This window comes from Schistocerca americana, chromosome 1, assembly GCF_021461395.2.
Source record: "Schistocerca americana isolate TAMUIC-IGC-003095 chromosome 1, iqSchAmer2.1, whole genome shotgun sequence".
NCBI lineage: Eukaryota > Metazoa > Arthropoda > Insecta > Orthoptera > Acrididae > Schistocerca > Schistocerca americana.
Genome location: NC_060119.1, coordinates 1,161,608,042 through 1,161,633,125, shown reverse-complemented (window position 1 = coordinate 1,161,633,125; position 25,084 = coordinate 1,161,608,042). Strand labels below are relative to the sequence as shown.

At 41.3% G+C, this 25,084-nt stretch overlaps 1 protein-coding gene across 1 annotated transcript in view; it reads right to left on the bottom strand.

Moving 5' to 3' along the window:
- The window catches only part of LOC124597760 (mucin-19-like), a 503,731-nt gene that overhangs the window by 8,143 nt on the left and 470,504 nt on the right, over window positions 1–25,084 (bottom strand). Inside the window, exons 7-10 of the mRNA XM_047135958.1 lie at window positions 21,783–22,170; window positions 19,690–19,901; window positions 14,022–14,355; window positions 5,916–7,192 (exon numbers count right to left, since the gene is read on the bottom strand). Of these exons, the coding sequence (XP_046991914.1) occupies window positions 5,916–7,192; window positions 14,022–14,355; window positions 19,690–19,901; window positions 21,783–22,170 (2,211 nt within the window). The remainder of the gene's footprint in view (window positions 1–5,915; window positions 7,193–14,021; window positions 14,356–19,689; window positions 19,902–21,782; window positions 22,171–25,084) is intronic.

Below are 25,084 nucleotides of genomic sequence, written 5' to 3'. Positions count from 1 at the left end.
CTTTTTATATCTCAACTTTCCATTTTCACTACATTATAATTTCTTACTGGAATATTGTACTGTATGTAACATGGGTCACTGCTGAAATAAAACCTGAAATCTATTCTTGTTGTCAACTATCCAATCGGTAGGATGTATGAACATTGTTTGGGAGATTATGGACATGCTGATACTGACTTGATAAATGCAGTACCATCATATGCTAAACCAAGATAGTACTTAAAAGCTTCATATTTTCTTTCTTTATGGGAATATTTGCAGTAAATAGTTACAGAATTACAGGAAACTTGAGCTTTTTGCCAAATGAAGTTAGGTAAAAATGAAAGACAGCAGCTCATCCATAATGTCACACAGGTCTGTCAGAACACGAGTGTCAAAGATCAGTGCTTCCTTCATGAGCATAATTTTTTAATGGGTTAAACAGAGAGCTACTGGGAAAGGGAAATAAGAGAACAGCAGGCTAGTAAAAATAGACATTAATAATGATGGAATACCAGTCAAGGTTATCAGCTGTTACTTCTCTGATTCAGTACAAGGCTAATCTCACACATTTATTAATAATATTCATTATAACTCAAGTGTTTATTTCAGATGTGTCCTGCCCTGCTCCTGCTCTCTCTCTCTCTCTCTCTCTCTCTCTCTCCCCTCTCTCTCTCTCTCTCTCTCTCTCTCTCTCTCTCTCTCTCTCTCTAGGCCCCTGTTGTGCTTTTCCCATATATGTACGAGGGCTCTTCAAAAAGTATCTGTCTATTTATAAAATCAATCTTTATTAAGATACAGTTGTTTGACTCTAGTCAACTTCAGCTTCTACACACCTATCCCAATGCTGGAAGCATAGCTGGAACACCTCTTTTGGTACAGTACACAGCTGCTCCATTGAATTCTGCATAATGTGTTCCCTGTCCTGAAATCTGGTCCCTTCCAGAGCCTTTTTCAGTTTATGGAAAAGCCAGAAGTCACCTAGTGCTAGGTCAGGGGAATAGGGAGACTACCACAACCATGTTGTATTTGGGCAAAAAACTCTGAATTAATTGAGAATGATGAGCAGGTGAGTTACTATGGTGAAGGTGCCAACTGCCATCTGTCCCCAAGTCTGGCCATTTGCGTATAACTGCTTCACAAAGGTGACACAGGTCCCAGGGATGCTGGACACTTCCATTGCGATGACTGGAACTTTGTTTCTGGGTCATACCCATAATCCGAGGACTCATCACAGTTATCACTGTGTTTAGAAAGTTGGAATTATGGTTCACAGTATCCAGCAAGTGCTGTGCAATCTCTGAATGAAGTCTCTTCCGCTCAGTTGTTAGCAACTTTGCACAAATTTTGCTAAGATCCTCCTGAGGTCCAAATTTTCCATTACAATGGAATGAATGTATCCAATACTAATTTTAACATTATCTGTAAGTTCTCTGATCATGATTCGTCTATCCTGCATCAACAGGTTCCTTAAATCTCTTTCAGATACGGTCTTGTCTCCAAACATTGTCAAATCTTGCAGATTGTTTTGACTAGAGAATCACCAAGCTTAAAACAAAATTTGATGCAATAATGTTGTTCCGTCTGCAGCTCGTGGTCTCAAAATAGTGTTCTTGCTCGGGAGAGCACAGTGTCCCGGGTTCTATTCTTGGTGAGGTCGGGGATTTGCACCTGCCCTGAGATGACTGGGTGTTGTTGTGTCTTCATCATCATCATTCATTCATCCCCATTATGGTCTGAGTAAGACAACGGCAAATCACCTCCATTAGGACCTTGCCTAGTATGGCGGTGCGGGTCTCCCACATCATTCCCCTACGCTCTGTCAAGAAGCATGGGACTTCATTTCCAATGTTGTTCCCCTTTTACCATCAAACAAAATCGGATGACTGCCACTTACACGTATTCACTTGTCAACGGCTAGACAGTGACTGGTTGTTTCCACAGCCATGAAAAAAAAAAATCCAGCGTGGACACTACGTGTGGCTGCAAACATACCGGTAAAGAGCATGTGCACCCTGATACCAATGTTGACTTCAAACATAAAAAATAAGCTCGGTTGCATTCTCAACAGCTCTTGTAAATGAACCCTCAGAACTGAAGAAGTACATAAGAATGCAGTTTCATAAATCCTTATGAGGAAGTTATTTTACATCGCAATAGTGAATAGTCTCTTGAAACTCTTGTTGCTATAAACCTGTTGTTGATGAAGATGAAGAGTTTCTACTAAACTTTCTGATGAGAATAAATATTGACTGAAGGCATTTAAGTGATAGCTTGTAAAAAGGCATGTAACTCATTGTAAATATTATTAGGGAGGTATTCTTCTTCATTTGTTTGTATTGAAGGCCATGTACTATTCAGTGTGATAAGTTCACAGCTTGAACTTTTAAGAAACCTTCTTGTGGCTTTTGCTGGATAATTTCAGAACACATCCAAAAGAGTACAATTCTGATGTGGATGATAAAGCTCTGAAACTGGGTGATGATTGCGGGGTAATGAGAAAAGTAATTTGTCTCCAAGAATCAACAGATTAACTGAGTCGTGTTTTTTTTTCAAGTTCTCAACAATTTTTTTCATTTTACTTGCAGCTGATTAATTAAATTTTCACAGAAAATTTATGTAATGGGTGCAAATAAAGAAATCTTTCAAAAATTCAGTATACCAAATGTGCACAGGAAATGTATGCATACTGCAATAATGAATTAAAATAAAAAAACACGCATTCTGCCTTGGGGTCCTTAGTTACAGAAGGTAAAAGTACTGACATCACTACGTGCAAAAATACTACTGGTAACAGCAGAATCGAAACCAAAAAGCCAAAAGTAAATTCAAATAATGGAAGTTAGCACTCCTGTCTTTTCATTGTGCCCATAATTAGTGTGATGCAACAAGCAGACTGATACTAAAGGAATTTATTACTTACACACACACACACACTAATAGTTAAATATGTATCAGAAAGTGAATGTTTTTAGGCATTCCATGCAACACACACTTGCTCTATTTGGATACAACGAAAATGTTTCTTTTTATAAACAGCTATGTGTGGGACATGTGTCTGGTTATTGTCATTAGTTTTTCTCTGACCTGATTCTATTACTCTGATGATCTAATTTGAATTACATTCAGTTCTGTAAGTACTCGAGTCTAAATTAAACAGCTATATACTGAGAAGTGATATACTATCCCGCATCCACTATTCCTCACCCATCTCCCCTCCCCTCCTCTTCCTCATCCTTATGTGATATGTACTGTTAATTTGAGCCTTTGTTCTTCCAATAATTAATGAATAAAAATATGAGTATTTGATGATTATAATTAGAACTCTGCCTTAGCCATATATTTTATGGGAATTTGTAATATATGACTATTTAATGTGTTTCTTTGATGTGGCTAAAGAATTGTTTCTGTGAACAGATCTTCTCTTTTTTAGTGGCTTAGGGTACGTGAAATGTATTTCATTACTATTAACTTTAAATTTTCATGAGAAAGATGGTTTTATTCAGCAAGTTTATAAACATCTTCCTGGTTTTAATGCGCCTCATTTAAACAAGTGAGAACTTATCAACATTCAAAATTTTTAGTGTCTTTGTGGCTCTGTGGAAGTATGTGTATTTAATTCCCTGTCAAAAATTTATTTATCTGAAATTGTCTTTGCTACCTTATATTAAAGGGAAATGTATAAACAGTGACAATGATATCATGCTGAAGAAACTTCCTAATGTAGTATATACAAACTTTTTCATGTAGTTATTTCACACTGGACAGTTACAGCAGTCTCATGCCAGAGATATATTCATAGATACACAATCTGTATGAGGTATATGTTTGGTAATTATATCAACAGCAACAGTTTACATACTACAACACAAAATGTTATCACATTCAACACAAAGTAATTAAATGAAAACAACTGTTTTTTCATACAAAGTTCTATGAGCAAGATTCAAATAAAATGGTGAAAGTTGCAAAAAGAACACACAAGTGCAAGCTATGAAGGTTTACAAACTGTGCTATAAACAGAAGTTGAAAATATACAGTCATCATAATTACACTTAAAATGTACATTGCAACTACCTGCAGTTATGGCAGTGAACAAAAATCAGTATTGATATTATGTGCATTAAAACAATCATGATGATAAATACACTGAACATTTACAGTGAAAGTAAGTCAAATGTAACAATAAACAGAAAAAAGTTGAGAAAGAGAGCAGAGGAAAAAATAAGCAGAGGGGATTTTATATACAGCCATGCAATGGAACCTTGTGAAAAGGCAATGTGCGTTATAACACAGCAAATGAATCAAATCAAATTTCTGTACTAATCAGTATCAACGTAAGGATCTTAAAGACAAAATTGGGTAATGACATTGGATAAGAAGAGAAACTTCTCACTGATTTAGTAAAGAGTAAGTGTGCCTGCTGTTCAGCAGTATAATAATTGATACTACATTGATACTTGGTGGTCAGTTACCATATATGAAATATATTCAAACTAGAGTCTGGGAGAAATACTGACTAATAAAATATAACATGCTTTAAAAATTAAATAGCTGTGTTTTCAAATTAAGCAGCTTGTTACTGTACAATCACATCTACTCTTTAAGCATTGCCTACTACTTATTTGTGCCATATTTATTAAGTAATGTGGTGAAATGTGATGACTGGAATGATATTTGATCACAAAAATGGCTATTCCATTTTGTTTGGAATAAACATGAAATCTATGACTCAGTTACTACCATTACTCTAAAAGTATTGCTTATTTGGCACATTTATGACCAGACTACTCTCAACACGCATACATTCAGATTTTAATATGTGAAAATGCAAAAGGAGAATTTCTTCTAATATGCATGCTTATTTCTACTAGCTAGGAGCCTTCTCCTCTTTCAAAAATGTGTATTTTTTGGGGTTTTATAGAACCTACATTGCAGGAAGCTCTTGAAAGCAACGTAGACAGTACTGAAGCAAATCTGGTGTGTTGCTTATTCATGAAACACTGCTTATTCATTATATTCAGCAGTCTGAATATTTTTTGTAATCTATGTATGGATAAACGAGTGCTGTGTTGTCACCAATTTCTCTCCCCCCCCCCCCCCCCCCCCCACACATTTTTATAGATTAAATGCAAAAGAATTAGCATCAGCTAGTGAAAGGAAATCTGAAATTAATAAGAAATTAAGCTTGGGGAATTTTAACGTATGATTATAAGCACATACTTGTTTTAACAATATCCACATCATTTGAAGAATTAAACAGAAATGTGTAAGCATCTTGATTTACATGAAGAACCCAAGCCATTCAATCACATATTTTAAGCTTGTGCATTCATCCACTAGTAATAGTCCTCTAGCATTTGTGACAATTTACAGCTTCAGGTACATATCAAACCAATTCCAGTAGCGTCTGGAAAGAGAGCACAGCCTAAGAGAAGTTTTGTTAAGATATTTCGCATTTAACAAAGACCAAAGAAGAGGGGAAGCTTATACATAAAATCTTAAACATGGTACAGAAGACACTTGTTTTTTCTGTGCCACACACTGCTACAAAATTGTTTTTGTGTACATTGTGGCAATTTTGCAGCATTCCGTTTTTTAGCTGTTTGCCATCACTGTACATTAACCAGCTGTGCAGACTCATAATATCCGAACAGAGAAAATTCTTTAAGACATTTATTTAAAATTTTGTTTTTGATCATGTAGGAACCTTTTCCTGTCAGAATGCAAAAGCAAAGCTGAAGAAAATATTTGCAAAAGCAAAGAAGTTCTAGAAAGTGAATAAAATGACTTCGTTTGAGATGAGAAGCAATATTATATGAAGCAAGAGCAATGTAAAGTAAGGGTGGGGGCCAGCAGAAGAACTGTTCTCACCTGTTGTCAGACAAGCACAAGGTTTGTAAGAGCTGCTGGTGTCAAGTGTGGGGTGCCTCTACCATATCTCAGTGTCATGGTCATTACCTTTATTCGAAAGCACCTTTGCACGCTCCGTGTCAGCTGGCACAGGAACGACTGACCGCTTTCCTGCAGCTCGGGCACCTGAGAGCAACTCGGGATCGACACGGACCTGAGCACCATAGAACCTGCGCCCCAACAAGTTGGGATTTGATACCTGCCTGACGTCGACATCTGCTGGAGAGGACCGACCACTCGACAGGGTCGGCGAGTCCTGGACTCTAGCTACCTGCTGTCGTGCCCGGGAGAACTCGTGCTGCTGGCTCTTGTGTGGTGTCATTTCCAGGGTGGTCGACTGTTCCCTGCTGCTAGGTAGGCGGCCATTGCCAGCCTGTTCTTTCCGGGTTCCAGCCTCAAATGTGGAATTCAGAAGAATATCGCGATTTACCTTTCTGGCAGGCAGCAGGATGGGCGAGTTGGCCAGACGGTAGCTGTCACTGCGCTTAACCCTCGAGCTGCCCGGGGCGCTGCCGCTGATGCGGTCATACAGTGCTGGATCTGCGTGGCGCAGGAAGGGTGGGAGTTTGGGGTCTGATGGCAGGGGAGGGACCTTACCTTCCTCGGTGTCACGATTGTCTGGTGCACTGCGCGTAGGAGACTGCACATTAACATAGGCCCCAGGCCTCTGCTGCTGCTGCGGCTGCTGCTGCTGCTGCTGTTGTTGCTGCTGCTGCACAGGTGGCGGTGACAGCGGACGCTGTGCAGAGACGCAGGTGGCGGGTGTGGCTGCTCTGATGATCACCTTGCCCAGTTGCGGAGAGGTGGGCGGCGGGTGGCCGGTGGTGGCAGCAGTGCGGTGGCCCATCATGGGGCTGCCCGCTGCTGACGGCTCCTTGACATACGGGCCCGGCTCGAAGGTGGTGTGTCCTGTTTTGCCACGCCGCCGAAGGCTGTCTGAGGAGTAAACGACACGGCCTTCAGAGTCAAGCGTGACTCGTGCACCCTGACGGCGCCTTCGCTCCAGGGAGTCGCCTGGCGGTGGAGAGGCAGCCAGAGGGGCACCGGACCTCGTCGTCTCAGGTGGTGGCAGCTCATTCAGGGAGACGTACTCCGTCGGTCGGCACGCTGCCACCACTGCTGTGTTCGAGTAGAGCCGCGGCGAGCTTGGCTTGTAATTGGTGTGAGGCCGCACGTCAGCAATGGTCACATAGTCGCCCGCATCCTGTTGGGCCGTGGCCGTCGTCGTCGTCGGTGCCGGCGTGTGAGCTGGAGCAGGCTGCGATTCGGGCGACTTCTTTCCCGTGAAGGCGTCCTTAACCTGCACGGAGCCATAACTTCTGTTATGTTGTAGGCAATCAGCATATAGTCTGTTTCTAAACTCAAGAGCAAGCAGACAAGTCCCTACTCTCTATTCCACTACATCACAAGGAGGAACTTCAGTTATGCTGAACCTTCTGCAGTGCATCTTAAACCACTGACAATCCAATGTACAAACATATCAGAAGAGTGTTTATTTTCTAAGAAATGGGTTAACAATTCGCAGAATACTGAATTAATAGCTAATGTCAAGTACAGAATAACATTAGACCATCAGAATCTCCCTGAATCACTGCAGTGCCAATGCTTGACAGGAAACTTATTCTTAGTTATCTCATATCCTTGTAGTATTCTTCTGGGAATGGCCATTTCCACAAACCACAAGCTCTCTTTGCTCTTCAGTTAACAGACAGACAATAGGTAAAATGTGATTTCATTCGAAGATATTACATGTTAACTGATTCCCACTATTCGATTACCCTACTGATGAAAAATTACTGAACATGATGGTTACACCACCATCCAGAGTGACCTAAAATGGAATTAGTGCCTAAATCAAATGAAAAGCAGATGCCAGGGTGGGATTGCTTTGGGAAGAAGAAACAGTGCAATCATAAAAGAAGTGGCGTTTTAAACACTTGTCCTTCATGGATCATGCCTCAGCCATCTTCACTGAATACATATTTAAGATAATCTGTAGAGTGCATGTGACAGAATAACAGTAGGATATTTCAGTCACACTTTTTCCCTATTTAAACTATACGTGAACCAGCAAACTGATTTCGCGTGACAGTTAATCAGATCTCGTTAACCATTAGCAACTAACACAGCAACTCTCCTTCACATTAACTGAAACTAAAATCAGTAATCACACCCAGAGGACTATGCAGTGCTGTTCATCCACTGTGTTATTCTCCTCCATATGGTATCATGCAGAGGTGATATGCAGGGGTTGGGGTCAGAACACTTCTCCCTGCTGTTGCCGGCTTTCCAGACCATGGAGTCACTACTTGTCATTCAGGCAGCACCTCAGTTGACCTCAACCAAGGAACACCCCTGGCAGTAGTGGAAACTGGACCAGGGTCTCTGCATAGCAGGCAGATCACTCAGCTAAGGAGGTGGGCTTCCTTTGTCGAAATAATATATTAATCTTAAAAATAATTATGAAATTTTTGATTAAATACTGTAACCTTACCATGCAAAATCCTAGATAATACCTAAAACTCTGAGACAATATTATGAAAAGGACAGTTGCTACTCACCATATAGCAGAGATGCTGAGTTGCAGATACACACAACAAAAAGACTGTCTCAAAATAAGCTTTTGGCCAACAAAGCCTTTGTAAAAAATAAGCAACTATCCTTTTCATAATATTGTTACATTCCTTCCTGGATTTACCATTGTCTAAAACTCTGAGACATGGCTGTATGGCCTTAAAGAAAACTCCAGCTGGTTTTTGAGCATTGCTTATCAGTCTGAGAGGGATAAGAAGTTTGGTTTTTGTGTGTGTGTGTGTGTGTGTGTGTGTGTGTGTGTGTGTGTGTGTGTGTGTGTGTGTGTATTGGGGGGTCTCAGTTTTATTGTGTCACATATGCCTACAATTATTATAATAAAATCAATAGAATATTTAAATGTTTAATATGAGGTATGTCCACAAAGTAAGTTCCGTTTGGTTACATAAAACAAATGTGTACAGATACAGAAAAAAATATTTATTGTACAAAAATCTACAACTGTTAAACTACTTTTCTACATAGCGTCTGAAATTTTGTAGGCACTTGTCATAGCGTGGCCCAAGTTTTTGTATGCCTTCTTCATAGAAGGTTGCCTCCTGTGTATTCAACCATCTAGTAACATGTTCTTTCAGCTCATCATCAGTGATGAAGTGCTGACCACCAAGGACAGATTTTAGGTGCAAAAAGAGATGAAAGTCACTAGGAGCGAGGTCTGGGCTGTATGAAGGATGATCAAACGCATCCCAGTAAAATTTCTGTAAGAGTTGTGTGGTCACATTCACGAAGTGAGGTCAGGCATTATCGTGTAAAAACACCTTTTGACAGTAATCCTTGGCGCTTGTTCTGCATTGCTCAGCGCAATTTCTTAATGGTCTCACAGTAAACATGTGCATTGATTGTTTGGCCCAGTGGTAAGAAATCAATCAGCAAAATGCCTTTTCTGTCCCAAAAAATGGTGCACATGACTTTTCAAGGTGTCAAGATTTGCTTAGGCTTAACCTTTGTTGGGGATTAAGCGCGCCTCCATTCCATTGATTGCTGTTTTGTTTCAGGGGTGTCATACGATACCCAAGATTCATCCCCCGTCACTATCTGAGAAAGAAAACGCATCACCTTCTTCATTGTAGCATGTCAAAAACTGAAGTGTTTTTGTGTTGTTCAGTGAGTATTTTGGGTACCCACATGAGCAAAGTTTTCAAAATTTCAGTTTTTTAGTAACAATTTCACGAATTAGTGATCATGAGATATGCAGAACTTCCATAGCAAGGGCACTAAGCGTAAACTTCTTCATCATGCACTTGATCACATCCTTCATTGAACAGTCTGACCCATCATCTAACCATTTAATCACTCATAGCATTTTGTCCATAAACCTTGCAGATTTGCCAATGAATTTCCTTTGGTTTAACTTTCTTTGCATTTAGGAAACAAATCACAGATCTGATATCACATGCGACAGCATTTTCAATTACGGCTGATATTATAAAGAAGCACTACAAAGCACACATCGGCAGCAGTGATCTGAAAATGGCGTACATGTCTTCTCCTTGAGTCAGAGTAACTGTCGCGCATGCTCGGAACTGTGATCATAGTGCTGCCACAAATAGAAATGGAACTTACTTCATGGATGGCACTCATATAATAATAATAATAATAATAATAACTTGTTTACTACAGCATGTAGTATATTGCTTTAGCATAACTTCCAAGAAATTGGAGTTCAGAGAAATGTTGTTTTTGTGTGGTCTTCAGTCTGAAGACTGATTTGAGACAACTTCCATGTTACTCTACCAACCGCAAGCCTCTTCATTTCTGAATAACAACTGCAACTTACATCCTGAATCTGCTTACTGTATTACTCTCTTGATCTCCCTCTCCAATTCCCCCCCCCCCCCTCCCCCACACACACACATCCCTCCAGCACTAAATTGGTGATCTTGTGTTGTCTTGAAATGTGTCCTATCAACTGATCCCTTATTTTAGTTAACTTTAGCCACAAATTTGTTGTCTCCCCAATTCTTTTAAGTGCCTCCCCCTAAGTTATGGAATCAACCCATCTAATCTTCAGCATTCTTCTGCAGCACCACATTTCAAAAGCCTCTATTCTCTTCTTGTCTAAACTGTTTAGTGTCCTCATTTCACTTCCATACATGGCAACACTCCAGACAGATACATTCAGAAAGGACTTGTTAACACTTAAATCAATGTTTGATGTCAACTAATGTCTCTTCTTCAGAAATGCTTTTCTTCTTCTGCCAGTCTACATTTTATATCCCCTCTGCTTTGGTCATCATGAGTTATTTTGCTGCCCAAATAGCAGAATTCATCTACTACTTTTAGTGTCTCGTTTCATTCCCTCAGCATGACCTGATTTCATTTAACTGCATTCCATTATCCTTGTTTTGCTTTTGTTGATGTTCATCTAATTTGATTCCAGTCCGTTCAACTGCACTTCCAAGCCTTTTGCTGCCTCTGGCAGAATTACAATGTCTTCAGCAAACCTTAGAGTTTTATTTCTTCTCCCTAAACTTTAATTCCTAATTCCTGTTTTTCTTTGGTTTCCTATAATACAGACTGAATAACAATGGGGATAGGTACAAGTTTGTCACACTCCCTTCTCAACCAATCGCCATCTGGTTTCTGTACAAGTTCTAAATAGCCTATCACTCCCTGCATTTTTACCTCTGCTACCTTCAGAACTTCAAAGAATGTACTCCAGTCAACATTGTCAAAAGCTTTCTCAAAGTTTAAAAATCCTAGAAACAAAGGTTTGCCTTTCCCTAACTTGTCTTCTAACAGAAGTTGTAGGGTCAGTACTGCCTTGTATGTTCCTTCATTTCTCCAGAATACAAACTGATTTTTCCCAAGCTTGGGTTCCACCAGTTTTTCCACTCTTCTTTAAAGAATTTGTGTCAGAAGTCATGGCTGGCTCTCCCAAGGATATTGTTCTAATGGAATGTCATCTACTCCTAGGGACCTGTTTCAACTAAGTCTTTCATTCATCCCCACCGTGGCCCTCAGTGGTTCACAACCCCACAACAGGCTACAGCAGTCCACTCACCCCACCGCCACCCCACACTGAACCCAGCATTATTGTGCGGTTCGGCCCCAGTGTGACCAAGCAGTGTGATACCAATCTTATAAAGGGTAATTTTGAAGAATGTTTATGTGTGTGTAGGATCATTAGATTAGCAGCATACATGGCTGTAAAACTGAGGGCAACATTGGTTGCCATTTACTGTTACCTACCCCCGAGTAGTTGGTAGATGAAGTGCCTGTGACCTTGCTTCGTCTGCATGCTGTTATTAGTATATGACTGTCTTCGTCATGGTAGCTACATTGTATCAAGATGCCTCTGAGACCACTGTAGTCAGTGGGTGAACTTGCAATGGTTTCAAGTGCTATTTACTTCTTTCGAAATGAGAAAGGAAAAGTAGGTGGACAGTACGTTTCCCCTGTATCAGAAAGTGCTACACTGTCCTGGTACATCACTGTCATCAGTGAAGAGAGTAGGGGCCGCTTCAAAGGAGATTGATGAAAGTACATCACTCAGTTCAAGAAAAACTAGTATGCTTCTCCACAGTGTCTGAAAGTCCAACTCAGTGATTTTACTTTTTGCACAATATGAAGAACTTTTCACATTTTTTACATAAATAAGATATTCCCCTGAATTAACAACCTCCACCTGAAACTGATAGAAAATACTGCAGAACTTCCTGATACGTTGATCTCTACTCTTTTGAAAGTAGTTAAAAAGCCTAGGATTCCATTTCAAAGAAAGCTACGAACACAGGGCACCAAGATCTCCTTTACAGACAAGACCTGGTGTGGACAGAATAATACAGTAAAGCATGGGTGATATGAAAACATGGTTGATTCTGTAGAATCTAGCTTTAACAACTACAATCAATACCAAGTACACATTCAGCAAATTCGTGGATGGCGTGGAAGTGGGACACACATCACAATTTTACACACTGGAAATGAAGAAGGATTTTCTGCCAGTGCAGAACTTTGTTTCAATGTGAAGAAAGGAACTGGTGATTACCACAACGGAGTGAACACAGCTGATTATGAGGAATGGTTCAAGGAAGTCCTCAGTTTATTGCCTCAGAGGTCAGCCACAATTATACATCAGGTGCTGTATCATGCAATGGCCAATTCTTGAACTAAAAACCTGAGTATGTCATGGCTGAAAGATGGAACCATATCTTGGATAGCATCAATGAGTATTTCTCTTCCATTTGTAGTTGATGAGTTTAGCAAATTGACTAAGACAGATCTAATACTAATATTCAGGCCTTATTTTCCTACACCAGTAAAGAAACTGGAACAAATAACTAAACAACTTTGACCAGACATAAAACTTGTTTGGTTGCCAGTGGCTCAATGCAATCTTAATCCAATTGAGATCATATGGGCTTAAGTACAGAGACAAACAGCAAAAATGAATATGGCTAACACTTTAGGAAACAATAGAAGTATGAGAGCATTTAACACTTTATGCCAAGAAGCCTTAATTGCTGTAACTCGAGAACTCTGGGAAAAGTGTATTAAACATGCCAGAAAAATTGAAGACAACTACCAGGAGAAAGATGAACTGTTCCTAATATCAAGCCAGTCATAATCAACACGAATGACAGTACTTCCGATTCATCAAAACATTGTGATTTTTCAAATGAAGAATATCAGTAGATATAAGTACTTTAAAAATGTCTAAATAATGTAAACAGCTCTTGTAAAAATTGTACAGTATCACATTTCTAAATGGAAGCAAACTATTTTTAAACCTTCCATTGGAGTTCCAAATCACTCATGAGAAAAGGTGAGGGAAAATGGATTTTTTATACAACAAAACAAGGTCTGAACATACAAGTAATACTGCATCCCTTCCAAGCTGCAACTCTTATACTTAATCATAGCAATATAGCAATTGATTCCGCTACCACACCCACAACTAATTGCACAGTCCAACGTGACACAACTACCCTTTAATAATACTCTTTACCAAATCCACATCACACTGTATGGTCACAGTGGTTGCACCTGCTCACAACCATGAAAGAGACCTTCAAAACAAGCTCACTCCCTCTGTATTTGTTTATTCTGGGCTGCCAAAAAGTGACTTTAGATAAATGATAAGAATGTTTTTGGGTGATTGAAAAATTCAGTACCAATATATGTGCCAGTAAACTATTAAAAATTCATTAACATCACACAAATGCATTTTGAGCTATATTGTTTTAAAGTGAACAGTTCCCAGCAAAGATGTCCAAAACCAGACAGTCCTTACTACAACCTAAAATAAAAAAATATATATTGAACTTAAAGGCCAAATTGCTCCATATAGCCTAACACATAATAAAACAAGAAAAAATATTGGTATGAATTATTTGTTGCAGGCCTCTTGGTTTGTTTCCAATAAAGCCTAAACTCAAGTCTCCATAACAGAAGTTCCAGTAGTAGTAGCTTTGTACAGTATATTAGGGGGATGTCTTCTGGGGGTGATTAATTTTATGTATGGCATGCTTACATTACAATTTATAGATACTGTATAGTTTGTAAAAAGACAGGCAGTGCCTCAGACAATGTACCTTTCCGATGACACCGTTGAGGTTGAGATGCGGCCTGCGCTCCTTGCGCACAATAGCGGCCCAGTCGGACTCTGAATCAGAGCTGAGCTGCTTCTCATAGGCTGGCCGCCTGCCGGCCACAGCGGTTGTCTGTGGTGCCCTCTGCTGCATGGGTGGAGATGAAGGTGCAGAGGCACCTGTGCCTGCCTCATCATCAGACTGTGGTGGTGTGATAACACACATGGATGGGATGCGACTCGAATTGATGGCCGTCTTCACGCGGATGCGCTCAACACGCTCTACTGCCTCCAGGTCAGACTCAGAGAAGTCGCAGTCCGATGATCGCGACCGTGACCTGCAGAAAAAGCAGTGTATTCTTTCCTTAAATGGGAAGTTTTTCATATCAGGTAGCACACCCACAAAATTTATCAAAACACAATTCCATTTTCCATCATGGCTGTTATACAATCATTGTCGTTAATATTAAATGATGAGCTGATTGTGACAATATCCCATTTTAAAGGTCTCCTCCTATTGTGGTAACTTTATACTGTCACCCTGTGTGGGTGTAAATAGGTTTGTATCTGTCATTTAAAGTATAAATTGTATATACAGCAGAATGCGCGAGAACAACATTCTATGTTTGTCAACATATTTAACAAATCAACAGATGTAGAGCAATGTTCTTTGTGATATATTATGAGTTTTACGTTTACATATGTAGGCCACAATACTGTTATTTAAAATACTTGAGGAGTGTGGAATGTTGTCATCATCTGTTTGTACTATAACAATGGTAATACACTGCCAGAAAAAAATGTAACACTGTCAAAGACTGTTTTAAGTGGCACAAGTGTATAATATGTGCAAGCTGAGGGGAGTGTAGTGTTAGTGATTCATTTGTCACAATCTGGCGACCAGGGCCCACCTGTGCACCCTCTGTTTTGATTCTGCAGGCAGTAACTGTCATGACCTTAGAGATTAACAGTGTTTGCAAGAATCATTCTAGGGTACAGCTATGTCCCACCGATAACTGAGTACTCCTGTTAAACAGCTTTAGCCATTTGAACGGGTTGCATTGCGGGCCTGTGGGAGCGGATGTATTGATTGTTGTGGGCCTCTGGGAAGCTGGATGGATGCATTGATTGTTGTGGGCCTGTGGTAAGCTGGATGGACATATTGATTGATTGCTGCACATGATGGGAACAATGTATCACTAGTGTGTCGCTGCTTTCAGCAGTGGCCTGTGGAACATTCCCACACCTATATACCAAGTTCTGTACGTCTGCACTATGCAGACGTACATCAAGATCGCACACAGTATTAGTTGTGCTGGCTGATTGCACATTATCCAGGGATGAAATCTGAGCGCATGTTGCATCTGCTGTGTCACTGAGGTCCAATGGAAACCATCTGCTTGCAGTAGGTTTAGATCATATGTGCCTTTGGACAGGCTACCACTGGCACCACATCCCAACCACACATTGCTACACTGTTGCAGTGAAAGACTTGACTGGAGAGTGGAGTGGCATTCTTGTAGTCTTTAGTGATGAGAGTAGGTTCTGTCTGTATGCAAATGGTGGATGCACACGTGTATGGGGAAGACCTGGTGAGTGGCCTGTTCCAGAGTGCATTTGCCCACAACATGCAGGTTCCATCCCAGAGTTTTGTGGTGTGTGTGTGTGTGGGGGGGGGGGGGGGCAATCAGTGTTCACATTTGATATTTCTGCAGGGTAAAGCAACGAGTGCCCAATACATTGCACAGGCTGTTATCCTCACGCTATTGCCATTTCTTTGGAAGGAAGGTAATATGCTATTTCAGCAGGACAATGCACATCATTGTGCTGTGATGCAACATGCTCTTCAGGGTGTACAACAATTGCCATGGCCAGCAAAATCACCAGATCTCTCACTAATTGAACAAATATGTGGTATGATTAAGTGAGAACTTATTCACTCTCCAGGGCCTGACTGTGGTGGTGTGCTGAATTTGCAACAAAAGGTGCACAATGCTTGAAACAATCTATCACAGGATGCCATTTGTGACCACTGTGATTGTTTGCATGTGGGAATATACACCTGTGTTGCCGCCAGAGGGAGTACACTGTGTGTGTGTGTGTGTGTGTGTGTGTGTGTATTTATTTATTTGTCCATATAAATCTCTTTTTCAGTACATATATTGTACACAGGGCATTGGACAGAAAACCTTTTTATTTATTATTGTTACAAATATCAAACCTACATCATTTAAATTTTTATAACAAATTGGATCTATGCAGTTAATAATTAACACATTTTATTAAATACTATTTATTTATAACTTACTTCTACAATTAAAGATACAAATTACTATTTTTTCTTGAGACTGAGTAGTAGCAGTTTTTTAGAAGATAGGCTGTCACAGACTTTTTAAAGCCCTGTAATTCAGGAAGAGATTTTTAATGTCTTGGCAATCTGTCATACAGCTTTGTTCCTGCGTGATATACATCTTTTTGGCATCATGTCACTGTCTGACCTGGTACTGTAATCACGGACACTTTTGTTTTGAGGAAAATAGTTTTCTTTTCTCAACGTTCTTTTTTCTGACATGCATGACTACTTCCAGTATATAAATTCAGGGAAGGGGTAATATCTTTAGAGATCTTTAAAGAAAGGTTTGCACAGTTTTCTTTTGCTCGTTTGTTTCATTATTCTTAACAACTTGTCTTTTGTTTCCTGCAAACTGTTATGCCTTGGTGTACATATCTCCAGAAAATGTTGCTACTGAATGTACATGAGCAAAGTACACAGCCCATACAGCTTCTGTACTAGTATTGTTACAAAGAATTCCTACTGCTTAGTTCATTTTTGGGTTTTGAAATTAGGGATGTGTGATGAGAGCTCCATTTAAGTTTTTCCCGAGTATGAATCCCAAGAAATTTAGTTCCAGTGATGACACTAATGTTTTTGGTATCTATACATATTACTGATTGTGCTGGATTTTTATTTTGATTTGTGTGGGAATTTATGAGTAGTGTTTTCTGGGATTAACTATTAGTCTGTTTCTGGTAAACCATTCAGACACTTCTTTTGTAATATCTTTTGCAGATGCAATAAGATTTTCTTCTTTATTTCCTTCAATCAACAGACTGGTGTCATCTGCAAAAACAGGTTCACAATCCCTAATGTGTAATGTAAAATCATTAATGTATACCAAAAAAAGAAAGGGACCTAAAATAGAGCCCTGTGGAACACCTTGACTTAGTCCACATGGTTCTGAAAGATGTACCTGGAGTTCATTTCCTTCCACGTACCTAATTTTAACTACCCGAGAGCGATACTCCAAATATGATTTAATCCACTGATTTGGCACCATACCATTCGTGCTTTCTCGGGAGCACAGAATGATCAATCACATCAAAAGCTTTTGTTAGGTCCAAGAATAAACCTGAGACTTTTCTGTTGTTGTCCACTGCATTTAAGATATGATTTATCAGGTTGAAAGTGGTTGTTTCATTTGATCCCTGTGATCTGAAGCCATGTTGACATCCATTAATTATATTATTCTTGTAGAAGAATGTAGTTAGTTGTGAAAGGAACACTTTTCAATAATTTTCAGTAGCCCTGACAGTAGTGACACAAGTCATCAACTTTTTTATATAAGGGTATTACTCTTGCCATTTTCAGTTGCTGTGGGAAGACACCGCGTGATAAGGATGAATTGCATACGTCTGATAAAGGAGAGAGTATGCGTCTTGCTGTTATATTTATAATACAGGGTGATTCTAAAAGAATACCACAACTTTAGGAATTTAAAACTCTGCAACGACAAAAGGCAGAGCTAAGCACTATCTGTCGGCGAATTAAGGGAGCTATAAAGTTTCATTTAGTTGTACATTTGTTCGCTTGAGGTGCTGTTGACTAGGCGTCAGCATCAGTTGACGCTAAGATGGCGACCGCTCAACAGAAAGCTTTTTGTGTTATTGAGTACGGCAGAAGTGAATCGACGACAGTTGTTCAGCGTGCATTTCGAACGAAGTATGGTGTTAAACCTCCTGATAGGTGGTGTATTAAACGTTGGTACAAACAGTTTACAGAGAATGGGTGTTTGTGCAAAGTTTTTGGTCCCTTTTTCTTCGAAGGTGCTACTGTAACTGGACTACAGTATCTGGAGATGTTAGAGAATTGGCTGTTCCCTCAGCTCGAACAAGAAGCACAACAATTCATATTTCAGCAGGATGGAGCGCCACCACATTGGCACTTATCTGTCCGTAACTACCTAAACGTCAACTACCCGAGGCGATGGATTGGCCGCCAGGCAGCCCGTGACAGAGCACTTCATCACTGGCCTCCAAGAAGCCCTGATCTTACCCCCTGCGATTTTTTCTTATGGGGGTATGTTAAGGATATGGTGTTTCAGCCACCTCTCCCAGCCACCATTGATGATTTGAAACGAGAAATAACAGCAGCTATCCAAACTGTTACGCCTGATATGCTACAGAGAGTGTGGAACAAGTTGGAGTATCGGGTTGATATTGCTCGAGTGTCTGGAGGGGGCCATATTGAACATCTCTGAACTTGTTTTTGAGTGAAAAAAAACCTTTTTAAATACTCTTTGTAATGATGTATAACAGAAGGTTATATTATGTTTCTTTCATTAAATACACATTTTGAAAGTTGTGGTATTCTTTTTGAATCACCCTGTATAATCTGGAATACCATCAGTACCAGTTGAATAATTACTTTTCAGTGAATTAATGGTATTCAGGAGTTCTGTTGGTCCTATTGGACTGAGGAACATGGATATATTATTTATTTCAATGCATGAATGTTGTTTCAATGTTATATTAGGTGGATTACCAAATTTTTCCTTCACTAATTTTCCAGCAACAGTTGCATAATAAGAACTGAAGTTGTTTGCATCTGCCCTAGGGTCAGTGACATTCTTGCATCATGTGATATCACAATTTTTTTTTTGTGTTTTGTCTTTTTTACCATAACATCCTGCACAGCTTTCCACATGGACTTACTTTTATTGGATTGATTTTTGCCTCTTTTATGATATGTTTCAAAACTAACTTGTATTTTTTTGAAATAACTAAGAAATTCTAGACTGCTATCAATTTTTGAGTGCAGAAAAAGTTTCTCCTTCAAGTGTACATTTAAGTACCATATGCACATCTGTTTACAACCGTACAAGATGAAGATATAAAATTACTGTGATAGAAATAGCACTTGAATGTGGCATATTGCCAAAAATTGGCTGATTGTATGGTATAAATGATGATGACTATAACAGCCTTGGTGGGAAATGGAACTGTGTTCTAAGAAAGTGACAAGTTTCTGGGGGATAGAAGGAGCAGGCTGTTAGTGTGAAGGGACATTAGGGTTTCACATCTTGCCAACAATGAGGTCCCCAGAGACTGAACTCAAGCTGGGACTGGGGAAAGATACAGGTCCAGCCTTTTCAAAAAACTATCCATTTAAGTGCATTCTCAGAATTCCCCCACCCCCAATTAAGCATATGACAGAGTTTGCAATAGCACCATCAATAAAAGAAAACTTAAATTACAGAATTGTCTTTCAGCAAACTTGTGGCTGTGGCATTCAAGATGGAAGAACTTACTGAAATAGATAATATTTTAGTTTCACCAGGAAAACCTACCACAACTGGAAGGTGCCAAAGTGGGGGAGGTGTGAGAAGCCATACCTGACAGTGAGGGTGCCGGGCGGGCTGGCAGATTGCGCTGGTGAGCTGGAGGTGTTGTGGCCCGAGTCGGGGGAGTCCGCATGCACGTCAGCAGCCACCAGCAGTGAGCTCTTGCGCTCGGGCACGGCTGGCCCCGTGGCGGGGCTGCCCTCTGACAGCTGCAGCGTCGTGCAGACGGTGCCTGCAGAGCTGGTTGTTGTGCTCGTGGAGCCCTGCAACAGGGACAAGTTTCACTCAAAACTAACACGACAGCTGCTGTTGGTGGATATCCTGGCTGTGGTTATGTGCTTTTCCTGTGGCTATTGCCTATGGGAAGGAACTTTACTTCAATTCCAGTGTACAATAACAAAAACATTGTCGTCAGATTTCACTCCAGTTGCCGCATGTCTAAACAATGTCAGTTAAGAAAGCCTCTACCAATTTGTCTGAATCTTTTTCTTTTTGTTTGTAATTGCCAGAATAAGGTTCGTATGAAAGAAAAGTTTTGGAAAATTCACTAGAAAAGTCGAAAATTGGGATAGTATATTTGTATGAAAATCTCAATGAAAGAAATGTGAGCATTGGTTTGACAGTTCTCCTGTCACATATTTTCACTAAAAAAAAAATTTTTTTTTAATTTAAAAATGTAGTTGAGTGAACGAGCCACTTTGGCAGCAAAAAATAAGGACATAGACGATTTGAACATAAAAATTCAGAGTGAAATTGCTGGCCAGTTGCATTCATTTAATTTGTTTGGCTCAATTACCAATCCAGATGAAGTTGTCAATTATCCAACAGAATTCATTGTATTTGCCTGGAACACCACTGCACAATTTGCAGCTCAAGGTCGGCTCAGTGATAATCATGTTCCATAATTTGAACCAATCAAAACTATGCAATGGAACAAGATTCATTGTTAAGGAGCTGAAGAACAATGTCATTGAAGCAACAACAATTGTAGAAAAGTTTAAAGGTGAGGTAGTTCTAATTCCAAGAAGACCACTGATTCCAAGCGACTTCCTATTTCAATCGAAATGTGTCTAGTTTCCTCACATCCGCAATGATGACTAATAAACTACAAGGCCAGTCTTCAGAAGAGTGTGGAATAATCCCTGAATTGCCATATTTTTGCTGTAGCCAGTAATACATGGCATGCTTGTGAGTTAGTAAACCATTGGCACTATTCATTTCCTCTTCAGATAGAAACTGTTGTGATGACTGCATTAGAAACACCAACAAATAATGCATTAGAAACACCAACAAATTACTGTCAAAAAAATGAGTTCTCATTTATTTCATTTCAATACATTCATAACCTTACTGAAACTGTTTTATTTCAATTCACACAAATTCAACAGAAAATCGGTTGGATGAATCCATTCTTGACCAACTGACTGACAGACAGGTAATACACATTATAAACCACTGGAAATGTAAATGTAAAAACGTTGTACTAAAGACTTTCTGTTAAACTGGCTGTGAGAAAGCTGTGCTGTGAAAATGTATGTGTGTGTGTGTGTGTGTTTCATGCAGAATGTACAGCATTTGCCCGATACCGATGAAGTAGTGAATGTGTCATAGGATGGAATGTCTCTAATGGCGAATTTAATTTATAACAGCACTTTTGAAGTGTTATTGGCTTTTGAGTAGTTGAGGTTTACATGTACAGCGTATTTCTCCCATATTTGGCCGTAGCTTGTCCCACTTACAATAATATAAAAATGAAGGTCGTACTTGGGGAACATGCGACGATGAGTAAAACACAGCAGGCCTGCAGAACGACAAATTGGTTCAATCACAACAACGTTCCACCAGGCAACACTGGTCAACTGCTGTTTGTGTATGAGAAATAGGTTGGAAACTTTCCTCATGTCAGGACGTTGTAGGTGTCGTCACCGGCGCCAACCTTGTGTGAATTCTCTGAAAAGCTAATCATTTGCATATCACAGCATCTTCTTCCTGTCGGTTAAATTTCTCGTCTGTAGCTCGTCATCTTAGAGTGTAACAATTTTAATGGCCTCGGAGCGCTGGTGTCACTCCGGCTGTCAAACGGTAACAACTTTCACAGGAGTGTCCCGACTGTTATGTTAGACTGGGACACAATTATGGCTCACCTTGCCGAAGAGCTCGTACTCGGAGTCGGCGGTGAGCGTGCGGTTGGGCGAGCCGCCGGTGGAGAGCGCGCAGGTGGAGTGCAGCGCCTGCTGCGGCAGCAGCGTCCCGGTGGGCCCCAGCGCGACGCCCGGTGGCGCCAGGGGCGGGCAGCCGGCCGCAGCCGCCGCCGCCGCCGCCACCGCCACCGGGTCCTCCTCGCGCAGCGGCTTCAGCCCGCTGTCCAGGTGGAACGACGTGTAGTAGCCCTCCGTGTCGCACGAGTACACCGAGCTCGAGTCCTGGTCGGCGATGCTCGCCGCCAGGTCGGGCGTCAGCGTGCCCGACGAGCTGGCCGACGTGTTCAGCGCGTGGCCCGCGCCCGTCGCCGACGACACCGTCGTCGTCGACCTGCTCCGGGAAAAGTCATACTGTACCTGTGTGCGAGGGGTAAGGGGGGGGGGGGGGGGGGGCCGCGCATGCGCCTTGAAACGAAGCATTTAGATGTAAAATAATCCTGAGTACCGGATCACTTCCAAACCTTCGGGCCGGCCGTATTGGCCGAGCGGTTCTAGACGCTACAGACTGGAACCGCGCGACCGCTACGGTCGCAGGTTCCAATCCTGCCTCGGGCATGGATGTGTGTGATCCATCTTGGGCTTATATTTCAGCAAGATAACGCCCGTGCGCACACGGGAACAGTTGCTACTGCTTGTGTAAGTGCCTGCCAAACCGCACTTTGAGCAGCAAGGTCTCTGGATCTCTCCCCAACGGAGAATGGTTCGGGGCATTATGGGCGGGGCCCTTCAACTAGATCGGGATTTTGATGATCTAACACGCCAATTCGACAGAATTTGCAACGCTATCCCTCAGGAGGACATCGAACAAATCTATCAATCAATGCCCAGCCAATAACTGCTTATATAAGAGCCAGAGGTGGACCAACGCGTTATTTACTTGCTCAGTTTATGAAACTTTTCCTCTTGAATAAATCATCCTGTTTTTTTGGAAATTGTAATCGTATGTTTCTCTGTACATCACATCTACCGATTTCCGACCCATTCGGATAATTTCTGTGTGTTTTGGGTCGTTCTTCTCGTTTTAGAGAGTATATTACTAGATTCCTCACTTGATACTGGTTCAGCCACACACGATACTCCACTTTATCAACGTGTTGCACCATTTTGCTTTGTCTCCTGCAACGGAATCTCACGGTACTGTAGTGCGTGAATTTTAATATGAACCTGAAATACAGACATGTACCTGGACACAAACAAAACATAAATTATGTAGCTTTATTTTATATCTACATACAGGGTTTGGACAAAAATATGGAAACTTCAAACATACAAACTGTTCAAATGTGTGTGAATGCCTAAGGGGCCAAACTGCTGAGGTCATCGGACACTAGACTTACGCACTAACTAAACTAACTTATGATAAGAACAACACACACACCCATGACCGAAGGAGGTCTCGAACCTCCAGCGGGAGGGACCGCGGAAACTGACAAAACATTACCATGCGTAATACGGTTAGGAAATCTGCTGGCTTTCAGGACGGGTTCCAACTCCAGTCCGAATGGATAAATACAGGTCCTGTATTGTTTTCAAGAGAATCTTCCTGCAAAATAGTGGCAAGTTCAGGTAATGATGATGGAGGTGGGTAGCAGTCACTCAACCTTCTGCCCAAAATAGACCACAGAGGCTAATAATTTTCAGGTCTGGTGACTGTGCTGGCCATAGGAAATGCGAAATCCATCCTCGTCCTTACAAAACCAGTCGTGGACGATGCGAGCTCTGTGAGCAGGAGGCCTGTCGTCTTGGATACAGCATAACCATTTCTTAACAAAATATTGTACCATGGGATGGACCAGATCAGCCAAAATGGTCACTTTATCGCTGGCAGTAATGAGACTTTGCAGAGTAACCATGAGTCCCATGGAATATCACACGATACGCCTGATCAAACTGTCACAGAATCCCCGCCACGTTTCACTCTTGGGAGGTGAACTCGGCCAGAAGTTAGAAATAGTGTGAAACAAGATTCATCCGACCAAATCATGTCCTTCCATTGCTCTGAAGTCCAGGTTTTATGGATTTACATCACAATTTCCTTTTACAGGCATTTGCATCACTGACGAGTGGTTCTGGAATTCCAGCTCGCCCTGCATCTGGAGCTCCCTTCCTGTTGTCTTCGTGCTGACGGGGTTCGTGAGTGCGACAATCAATTCTACAGTGACTTTTGCTGCTGTTGTCCCCTTATTCTTCGTCACAATCGTCTTCAGATGGCTCTGAGCACTATGGGACTTAACATCTGAGGTCATCAGTCCCCTAGAACTTAGAACTACTTAAACCTAACTAACCTAAGGACATCACACACAGCAATGCTCGAGGCAGGACTCGAACCTGCGACCGTAGCGGTCGCGCGGTTCCAGCCTAAAGCGCCTAGAGCCGCTCGGCCACCACGGCAACAATCGTCTTCAGAGACCGTCTGCCACGATCATTCAACACACACTTTCGTCTACGTTTTGACTTAGCGCATGATACAAAATTATTAAGGCTTTCGTGGCCACTTGTTGACAAACTGCCTATTGACTTCTGTCTTGGGTTCTTCGGCCGACGTTCGTCTGATGATTTTACTGACGTTTCGCCAGCAAGAACGGCTGGCATTGTCAAAGCTTTACCATCCATTGCTTGTGGTGAACTGGAGTCGAGCTCAAGGCCGCAGACTATATGTACCTGGCGCGCCAACGTCCGAGGGCTTCTCCGCGCTCATTTCCGGTGCGGTTCTCCTCTTGTTACCTGCGGCGGTCGTTCGCTGCTGTACGGGAAGCTAAGATACGTTTACCTTAAGGCTTTCCTCTTTCTTGTTGAAGCTATTCGCGTGTTCTTGTATTTCTACAGATTCTCTGAATAGCTTATCTACAGCCAGAACTTCCGTGTCGGCGAATTTTATTCCGTGGTCGGTCTCACTCAGAGCGTGCTCTGCCACGGCCGATTTCGCCACCTGCCCCAACCTGCAATGTCGCTTATGTTCTGTGCTCCTGGTGATGATTGATCGTCCAGTCATTCCGACATAAACTTTTCCGCATGTGCATGGTATGCGGTATATTCCCGGCATTGCAAGTGGGTCTCTTTTCTCCTTTGCCGATCTAAGACACTCTTTGATCTTTCTTGTCGGTTTGCAAATCGTCTTTATGCCGTATTTGTGCAATATACGGCCTATTCTGTCCGTCACTCTGTGAATGTATGGCAGAAAGGCCGTAACCGACATTTCTTTTTCTGATTTCTTACTTCACCGACGGCTGGTCCCAGCGGAGGTT